The sequence below is a fragment of the Chrysochloris asiatica genome, unplaced genomic scaffold, assembly GCF_000296735.1.
Source record: "Chrysochloris asiatica unplaced genomic scaffold, ChrAsi1.0 scaffold00375, whole genome shotgun sequence".
NCBI classification, from domain to species: Eukaryota; Metazoa; Chordata; class Mammalia; order Afrosoricida; family Chrysochloridae; genus Chrysochloris; species Chrysochloris asiatica.
Genome location: NW_006408893.1, coordinates 764511 through 775256, shown reverse-complemented (window position 1 = coordinate 775256; position 10746 = coordinate 764511). Strand labels below are relative to the sequence as shown.

The following is a 10746-nucleotide window of genomic DNA, read 5'->3' as shown; positions in this document are numbered from 1 at the left end:
TACCAGCTGTTCTGCGGGAGAAAGATGAGGCTTTCTGCTCCCATAAAGATTTACAGCCTCGGAAACCCTGTACAGGGTCGCTATGGGTCGGAACAGACTCGACGGCACTTAACAACAACAACAACAATATATACTTCATTGTTTTTGCTTCTCTAGAAAAGCTGGTCTAAGACACCTATATCAAAAGATCATCTTTTAAAAATATATATATTTTATTGTGAATTATGTGATTGTTTACATGGGAGAACATTAGCTTTACATTCATCCTATTGTATATCATTTCATTGCCATGGCTACGATCCCCTCCATGCATTATCAACCAACCAAAGGGTATACCGTGCAAGCCTGCCCCTGGTCATCAGCACACAGCCCCTCTCCCTCTCTGACTCTAAAGTCCCCAGCGGCTCCATCTCTCCACATCATCGTCTCTGCCTCCATCTCAGGCATCACTGCTTCTCTGGGTAGGGTGCCGCTCTCCGCTCTTCTCCCTTCATCATCCCAGGGACCTCCCCTCCTTTTGCTACAAAACATCTACATTTCCAACCCCACAGTCAGTCCTGATAACAATTATTCACTATTGTATCACAAGAGACCTATCCCCATCTCTTTCATCAGGCCTGCCTAGACAGATTGGATACTACTCAGTGGAGATTCTACCTTCCTCCATGCCCTCTGGATCTAGGCTCCTTCTTGAAAGCTTGTAAGCCAGTCACTTCTTGCCTTTGTAGCGCCCCCGCCCCCATTTTGGGTAGCCACTGTCCAAGTTGCCCATCCCTGTCTACTCTGTATATGGAGGGGGTGGGAATGATCCTCGCTGTAAAGATTTGGTCCCTCTTTTGAGCTACTGCATCCATAGGTTTAGGTCAAGTTCATCAAATTGTATCAGATTATGCTTTTTTTTTCCTTTTCTTTCTTCTTCTGGTTGAAATCTGATCATCCAGTCATTGGAGCCAGGTGAAGTGGGTATTATCTTATATTGATAAGCTTTTGAGTTATACTGGTGTGTACATTTGTCAAAACTCAACATATGTGCAGTTTTATGTATTTCACTGAAAGTAAATTTTACCTTTAAAGTATCATTAAAAAATATTAAACGTTCTTTAATGATAAGCATGCCACCTGATACTGTATATTAATGCATGCAACTTATTTTGTGACTCTCAAGTATACAAATCTTGCAAATATTTTTTATTTTTATACCTAAGAAGCTATGTTTTTTTATGCTACTGAAAATTATATTGTTTACTTAGTGTTAAGTTAAAATCATTTTTGCTATTCTATAGAAATAAATTGATTTTTTGTGTATTGGTCTTGTATGCTGTGACCTTGCCAAAAGCAATTTAGTAACTTTTTAATAGATTAAAAATTTTTTTTCTACATAAAAAATCATATCATTTATAAGTAGAAAGAATTTTACTGCTTCCTTTTTACTATGTATGCATTTATTTCAGGGAAATGAGGACTGTTTGGCACTGTATAAAACCTACATTATAATGTTCAAGAGAAGTGGTGAGAGTTCCTAATCTTTCACTAGTCAGTTTTGTCTCTTATTGTTTTAAGTGCTGTTGAGGCCGTTCTAACTCGGATCAATCCTGTATAGGGTTTCTGAGGAGTGGCTGGTGGGTTGGAGCTGCCAACCTAGTGGTTAACTCTCCAGTACTTATCCTACAGCGCCACTCTGCTGATATGCTGATTACATTGCTTGATTCTTAAATTAAGGACCAGACTAGCTTTCCCAATCACGATGTATTAGCCTCTTTATATATTGTTAGGTTTGATTTCCTAATTGTTTTTTAGTATTTTCACATGTTTATTGATCTGGAATTTTTGATCTGTAGTTTTCTAGTAATATCTTTGGTTTTGATATCAAGATAATGTTGACCTTATAGAATTAATTAGAAAGCATTCTCCTCTGTTTTTCAGAAGAGTCTGTACAGAATTAGTATTATTTCTTCCTTAAATGTTTGGTATAATTTATTGAAGTCATTTAGGCCTGGAGTTTTCTTTGTGGGAAAGTTTAAAATCACAAATTCAACTTCTTTAATAGATATGAAAGAGCTTCAAAAAGTTTACATAAAATGGAATCGAATGATAAGGAAACTTTTCCATGAACTTTTGAAAGCTACCTTGTATTTCCTATTTCCTTTTGAGTGAGCTTTGGTATTTTGTATCTTTCAAGGAATTTGTCCATTTCATTTGTTTTCTTATTATGGAGATAAAGTTGTTTGCAGCTTGCTCTGAAATACATTTTAAAAATTAAATTAAGTGAATGGATAGAGCAATGAATAAAGAAACATGTGATAAAGCAATTATGAGGGTAAATCAAAAAGTGTTGTTAGTAGGGTTCCAGGTCATATGTGTATGACTTTTTAATTTGGTTTTATGATTAGTGGATGGCTACAGAAAGCTCTCTCAATAATACACTTGTTTTAGTCTCTTCAGGAAGCCTTCAAAAAAAGGTTCATTCAAAACAGTGGCTTCTGAAAGGATCTACTGGGTCAATCAAATTCAAGGCAGAGAGGTTAGCTCAGAAGGCTATGGTGACTGTTATAGAGGATCCCAAAGGGATAATCTTGGTAGATTTTCTTAAAGGACAAAGTACAGTCATATGGGCTTATTAGGAAGAAGTTTTAAGGAAATTGAAAATTGCATTGGTGACTAAAAGGCCAGAAAAGTTGCACCAAGGAATTTTTTTTTTTTCCCCATCATGACAATGCATCTATCTGCTCCTTCTTTGAGGGTAGGAAGGGCTGTCCTACAAGAATTTCAGTGGGAAACCCTACGCCATCCACCCTACATCCCAGATCATACCTCTTCTGACATCTTTTTGTTCTTAAAACCCAAAGAACATTTAAAAGGGATATAATTTTAGTCCCTCAAGTATGCCAAAACTTCCATTTAGATGTGGTGTAAATCAAAGATTGCAGAATTCTTTGGGGAAGGATTAGAGAGATAGAAATACTGCCTTCAGAAGTGTATAAACATGGGTGGAAGAAAATGTTGTGAAATAATACCTTCACATTTTAATATTTTTATGATACATTTCTATGGGTTTGTGGCAAAACTTTTTGACTTACCTTTGTATAACAGAATGTTAATTGTGGAATCTACATGGACGTATTGTAAAATTCTTTCGTTGTTTCTCTATATTTGAAAATATTTATAATAAAATATTGGAGAAGGAAAAAGGAAATATAACACAATGATTTAAGGGCACTGATGCTAGAACAAGACTACTTTTTTGAAGGAGAAGAAGGAACTTTGGTTTAACTGGAGAAATGCCTGCTGAAAGACAGGCCTGCAAACAGACATAGAAAAAAGGATCTGAAGTTGATGGTGAAATGAGAGGTGATGACTACAGAGGCATTAGCTAACGACAAGCACTTCTGTCAGGGAAGAAGGTGCAATGTGCAAGTTTCAGCAATTGGGAGCAACATTGTAGGTATGCCTGTGCCTATAACATCCCTATCCTTTTGTAGTTCGAGTAAGAGACACATCACGTTCCTAATGTCTGTTAGACTGGCTAAGCAAGTCTGTCTACATGCTAGGATTTCAGATATGTTGATGGCTATCTACATACCTCTTTCAACTCTGCCACCTGAGTTTCCCACCTGCAAACATTGGACCACCAGGCAGCATGTGTTAGGATAACCTTGTTCAGATGATTAAAGCAGTTGCAATGGTGACTATCTAAGGTAGGCCCGAGATCCTGCTCCTTATGGCCTCTGGAGACGCTTGGGGCTGGAGCTAATTGGCTCCTGTTCAGTGCTGTTAGAAGAAATGAAATCACACATATACCCCTCGTCCATTGTGGCAGCTGATTTTGCATACATGATCAGATTATTTCAATGTAACAATTGTATGAGATAAGTTATAATTGTTGTTGTGAGGTGCCATCGAGTCGGTTCTGACTCATAGTGAACCTATTATGCACAACAGAATGAAACACTGTCCACTCCTGTGCCAACCTCACAATCATTGCTAACGCTTGAGCCAATTTCTAATGTCACCATGCCAATCCATCTTGTTGGGGTCTTCCTCTTTTTTGCTGACCGTCCACTTTACCCTCCACTTCCTGGATGTCTTTCTCCAGGAACTAGTCCCTCCTGATGATATGTTCAAATTATGAGAGACGAAGTCTGGCCATTCTGGCTTCTAAGGAGCATTCTGGTTATACTTATTTCAACACAGATTTGTTTGTTCTTCTGGTAGTCCATGATCCTTTTAATATTCTCTTCCAACACCATAACTCAAATGCATCAATTCTTCTGTGGTCTTCCTTATTCACTGTCCAGCTTTCACATGCATGTGAGGCTACTGAAAATACCGTGACTTGGGTCAGGTACACCTTAGTCCTTAAACTGATATCTTTGTTCTTGAACAATTTAAAGAGGTCCTCTTCAGCAGATTTGCCTAATGCAATACATCATTTGATTTCTTGACTGCTGCTTCCTTGGGTGTTGATGGTGGATCCAAGCAAAATGAAGTCTTTGACAACTTCAATCTTTTCTCCACTTACCATGATATTATTTATTGGTCCAGTGGTGAAGACTTTTTGTTTTTTTAAACTTTGAGACCCATAACGAAGGCTGTGGTCTTTGATCTCCATCAGTATATTAAGTCCTCTTTGCTTTCAGCAAGCCGGATGCCACATTTTTCTTCATATTATCCAGCTTCTTGGATTCTTTACTCAGCATACAGATTGAATAAGTATGGTAAAAGTATACAACCCTGATGCACACCTTTTCTGATTTTAAACCATTCAGTATCCCCTTGTTCTTTTCAAATAACTGCCTCATAGTCTATGTACAGGGTCCTCATGAATGTTCGGTATACTCATTCTCTGCAATGTTGTCCATAACTTGTCATGATCCACACAGTCTAAATCCTATGTGTAGTCAATGAAGCACAGCTAAACATCTTTCTGGCGTTCTCTGCTTTCAGCCAAGATCCATCTGATCCACATCAGATGGGAGTTATAATAGAATCTCCATTCTGAGGAAGCTAGGTTAAGAGAGGTCACAAATCTAGCAAGTGACAAGCCAGGATTTGAATGTAACAACTATATCTAACATTTGAGTGTCTAATATGCACCAGTTCTAGGTTCTTTATATTTATAATCTCATGTAATCCTCAAAACAATCAAGAAATAGATACTCTTATCATCACTATTGTGTAGCTGAGGGAATTGAGATGGAAAGAAATTGAGTCGCTTGCCTGAGGTCACAAAGCTAGTCAAGGGCCTGTCTGGAATTTGAATGCATGTAGTCTAGTTTCATGGAACCATGGTGGCACAGTCTCTAAGTACTTGGCAACCAGTCAAAAGGTTGGCAATTAGAATTCACTCAATTATCTGTGGATAAAAATGTGGCCGTCTGTTTCCATAGTGTTTTGGAATCCCTATGGGGTAATTCTGCTATGTCCTATAGGGTCACTGTGAGTCATAATTGACTCAGCGGCAATGGGTTTAGACTAGCTTCAGAGACCAAGCTCCTAATTATGCTTCACTACTCGTCATAAGCTCAGCTCCTCACCAATATGGCGGGATTCCTTCTAGAAACATAGCTTCCATCTAGGTAGCCGATTTCCTTCACAATCCCCGTCTGCAACAAGACATGGGGATCCTCTTTGGTTCAAGGGGCATAGGCAATTTTCAGTAACCTAAGTGGCTCAGGGGGTGAAAAAGGTGATACTGGGTTCTCAGAAGAAGGTTGGCAGTTGGTACAGGACTTTGTTTGCTTTGGCTACTGCTCTTTACTGAACACTTCCACAGGCCTAGACAGGGCATGGACAGGAAATCCTGACTCCTGATGTGTCTAAACAGTAATGGTGTCTTTGAGGGCAGGGAATTCTCACATGGTCATCAAGGCAGAGTCTGAAGCCCAAGTGGTTATAACTTCTCTGAAGTGGTAAGTAGAGGCACGACTGCTGGTCCTGTGGTGCTGTGGGCTAAGGCGCTGGACCACAAAGTCAGTCTGAACCACAAGGTAGATGGTTCAAAACTCACCAGCCATTCCTTGGAAACCCTGGACAGGGTTAGAACTGACTCAACGGTACTTAAGAACAATAACAATATACCAAGCACCATGCTAAGCATTCTCTGTGAACATCACCTTTTGTCCAGCAAAACTAGATTGTTGTTAGGTGCCATTGAGTCAGCTCTGACTCTATGTACAACAGAACTAAACACTGTCTGGTCCTGAGCCAGCCTCACAATTATTTGAGCTCATTGTTGCAGCTACTGTGTCAGTCCATCTTGTTGAGGGAGAGGGGGTCTTCCTCTTTTTTGCTGACTCTGCCAAGCACGGTGCCTTTTTCCAGAGATTGGTCCTTCTTGATTGCATGTCCAAAATAGGTACGCAAAAATCTCACCATCCTCACTTATAAGGAGTATTCTGGCTGTAATTCTTCCAAGACAGATTTTTTTTGTTGTTCTTCTGACAGTCCATGGTGCTTTCAATATGCTTTAGCAATACCATAATTCAGAGATATCAAATCTTCTTTATTTATTGTCCAGCTTTCACTCACATATGAGGCAAATAAAAGTTCCATGGCTTGGGTTAGGCATATCTTAGTCCTCAAAGTGACATCTTAGCTCTTTAACATTTTAAAGAGGTCTTTTGCAGCAGATATGCCCAATGCAAAATTTCTCTTCATTTGTTGTCTGCTGCTTCCATGAGTGTTGATTGTGGATCCAAGTAAAATGAGCATTCTCTTTATTTGCCAGTAGGAGACAGTAGGTTCAGGGAGTTGAGATACTCCCCTCAAATAACCTAGCTAATAAATAAATTAGTGTGACACCGAAGTTTTCACTTGCCACTGAACCTTTTTTGACCCATGGTACATATATCACCTGTCAACATTTTCACCCTCACAGCTTTCTTGGGAAGCTGCTATCCCAGTGTAGTACATGCCACTGCTTGGCAGGGATAACAGTTTGAATCTGAAGAAGTGGTCCTCACCCCACAAATCGTACCACCAAAGTCTGCTTGGTACATGTGTGTTCCACAAAATCCATATTACCTCAAAAGTAATTTTCCTTGATTTCACCATGCATTCCATTAGAGAAAACACATGGTATCAACAAAAAATAATTAAGGCAAAAAAAAACATTTGATCATAATAGGGTTAACCAGGTATCTTAGGGAGGCTTACCAGGCAAAATTAATAAAAGTTTGAATGGGACCAGTAACAATGGAGAAATTGGACATTTTAATGGTCAATGAGGTTTAAGAAAATGTGTACATTACTATTGGGCTAAGGGAGAATCTCACAGGTAAATTGTCATTAGTTTTGGAACTACAATAGACACGCAGGGACATTTTCCAAATGGTACCTATCGTTTAGGCTAGAGGGAAAAGAATTGCTTGGGCAAATCCCTGAAGGAACAGAATGCCTATATATACTATAATGTAGGGAATGTGGCACTCAGCCTTCTGCGAGTGGATCTTGGTGGAGGAGGAGGAGGAAGAACCACCATAATACCGGTGGCATGCTCCCCAGCTGCTTTATCTTGTGAGAATGTTGCGTCCGTGGTTGCTTCAAGCCACAAAGCCACTCAAAGGCCAGAGCTTCCAAGAAGATTATTTCTATGTTAGAAGAGGCAAAATGATTATCAGGTTCACTCTGCAGAACAAACGAAAGCCGCCAAAGCAAACAGCAAACATGCTATACTGGTTTTTGACATGAGTTAGGAGGGGAGTAGAGAAGGAGGGAAAATACCGTCTCTAGACCACACTGTCCAAGTACTTGAGTGCACTCTTAGTCTCTGCATGCCCTAACACCCCAGCCGGCCTCCTGGCAGAAAGACAGTCCTACAGGTATGCATTTATATAGTCTGTCTGGAAGATTAGACGGAACCAGCTGGGGGGCCCTGGTCAGGAATAGGTTCCTGAGCTCTTCACATGTTTCAGGCTATCTAGATACCTGGCTTCTCAGAGCTCCCAAACTTATCAGAATTTTACTTTGCAGGAATTTCCTGGGGACAAATGGAAACCAATAACAGGAAACAGGAAGACCAGCCAGTCAGGGAGGTAAGTGACCTTTCAGGGAGTTTGGGTAAGTTAATGCCTGTGGGGTTTCTGCAGGAATTAGTAAGACTTTCTGTTTGCTTAGTTTCCTTTGAGGAAACTGGTTTGGTATCCATACCAATGGCTTGATGTCATAGATGTAATCTAGCATACCCCACCCCACTCCCACCCCCCGCCATACAGCTGGACTACAGACCAAACGGACTGTATTTTGGAATACAAAGTGGTCAGGCAATACTGTGAGGCTTTGTGCCCATCAGCTCAGTGGTATGAGGTAGTCCTCCACAGGCACTAGGATATGTGGAACCAGACTGTACTGCAACAGAAAGAAAAAAGCAGTAACTGTCTCCCTTCCAAGGGACCATTTGATACCTAGAGAGGAAAGAAAGGAGATAGTACTGCTCAGCCACTCTTGGGCATTTGTCCCAGATTTGTTGGGAACACCTATTTCTTGAGTGCTGCCACCTTTTATTATTAAAGGAGTAGTTGAGAGTTTAAGGTATGTTCAGTAAAATCCCAGGGACAGATTATGCTAATGATAACTTAAAATTCATGGACAGGCCCTATAAGTGACTATAAGGGATGGACCTTTTTCTGGGTTACTCTCTTCCAACCTCCTTTGACATTCAGTGTAATTATCGATAGGTATGAATTGATTGCTGTCATTTTGCTGTGTGTGTTTTGTGTTGCTGTCGGTTTCTTTGTTCCACATAATTTTCTGTGCTGAGTTCATTTGGTTTGTCTGTTTTCTTGTCAATTTCTTCTTTGCTATTGTTTGAATGTCTACTAAAGGAGTCCTGGTGTGGCACTGTAGGATAAGCACTTGACTGCAAGTTCGGTTTGACAGTTTCAAACTCTCTAGTCACTTCTTGGAAATGCTATGCAGGGCTTCTATGGGTCGGAATCAACTCGGTAGTCCCTTAATAAAAAAAAAAAATTCATCGTTTTTCCTTTGCTTGATTTGATGTGAAGGTGTATTAATTTTGAGGCTACCCTGTAATTTATTAGTTTAAAACAGTCTGTTTTTTTTCTTGAAATCTACTAAAGAGTGAACAGAAAGAGTGGAAAATAAAAAAATAAAAAAGAGAAAACTAAAAGGGAGTAAATAAAAAGGAAGAAAAACAATTAAAGACAATTAGGGAGAGGAATGAGTAAAAGGAAAAGAGACCAGAGCATAGTGAAGAAAAACAGAACAAAAAAGAAAGAAAGAAAAGCAGCATTTGGGAAAGAGAAGAAAAAAAAAATGAAAGCAGAGATAGAAAGGATAGACAGTAAGGGCGAGGAAGAAGTGGAAGAAGCAAATAAACAAACTAAAACAAGTAAAGGAGAAAATCAGGACAGGTGCCAGATCCAGAAATGAGAAACCAAATCCTTGCCAGCCAAGGACCTCACTTTGTGGGTAGACAAGGGTTGAGAAGGTAACACTCTTAATCCTAGATGGACATCCTGGATTGCTAGGTTTTGCTTGTTCTTTATAATCAATTCTGAATTAGTTTGTGCAGACCCCAAAGCAGCTGGAGGATCAGAGCATTCCCATCCCAGAGGGTAGCTGAGGGTGAGAGGTCCTGCTAGTCTAGAGCTGACCAGAATCAGTTTTGCATGTCTGGAGCACACCACACCTGATTCTAGGTGCCTGGGGTGGTGCTGCTAGTTCCCCACACTTCCTTTGATGCTGCTGTGACTGCCAGAGAGCAGGAATTTATTCTGGAGTGTATGTAGGTGGGGGCTGGCCACACTTCTGGTCACCAGGGTAATGTGGGGTGCAAGAAAAAAGATCACACCTTTCTTTCCACTAGTAAGTATTATGCCTCTGCACCACTTATCACCCTTCTTGCCTTTAAAATCATCTGCAAAACTTCAAGATGGCCACACCATGCCTGGTGGGTCAGCATAGATCACGAGTCTCCTTTCTTCCTTCCCCCCACCCATCCCTCATATCTCTTCAGCTGCTTTTCCTACTGAGGGCCAGTCAAGGTCTACTCTGGGATAGCTGTGCACATTTGGGGCGGAGCCTGCCTGAATGGAGTTATTGTAAATAACTCCCCCCTTTAATGGGTTCACAATTATGGCACTCCAGCTTTCTTGAGAGCCGGGAGCTTCCTTGGGGGTTTAAGCATGTGAGGTTCAGCCTTACTTCTCGCTACCAGGGGAGTGAGGGAACAAGAAAAATAATCACACCTTTATCTCTGGGAACCACTGGTATGTTTCTGCAATGACAATATGTTTTCTTGTCTCTGAAGCTGCTCACAAAAGCTTAAGATGGCCGTGCCTCATCTGGTCAGCAGGCATAGCTCACCAGTCTGTCTTCTTTTTTGTCACATCTGTTCAGTTTTCTCTCCTAGTAAGTATTCAATCTACTTCTCTGTCTCTTCATCTGAAGGTCAGGGTTCCAGGACTATCATCTGCTTCTGTTTCATTTGGTTTTCTGAATCCTGTTTTACAGGGTCCTTACAGCCTTTTTGTCTAGTCTGCAATCTTGCCGCTTCTTTTCTTCCATTAGTTCTTTGGAATAATTACTTCCTTTCATCAGATTTTTATCATTCTTCCTTGCTCCTGAGGGAAAGAAACCAAAAGTTGCACTTAGGCGGCGGCTCACAAAGCTCCAGTTGCTATTCACCATATGTTGTTGTTGTTAGGTGCCATCGAGTCGGTACCGACCCATAGCGACTTTATGCACAGCAGAACGAAACACTGCCCGATCCTGGGCCAACCTCAC

At 40.5% G+C, this 10746-nt stretch overlaps 1 protein-coding gene across 1 annotated transcript in view; it reads left to right on the top strand.

Moving 5' to 3' along the window:
* The window catches only part of SHROOM4 (shroom family member 4), a 401166-nt gene that overhangs the window by 349446 nt on the left and 40974 nt on the right, over positions 1-10746 (top strand). Inside the window, exon 5 of the mRNA XM_006876350.1 lies at positions 7972-8033. Within this exon, the coding sequence (XP_006876412.1) occupies positions 7972-8033 (62 nt within the window). The remainder of the gene's footprint in view (positions 1-7971; positions 8034-10746) is intronic.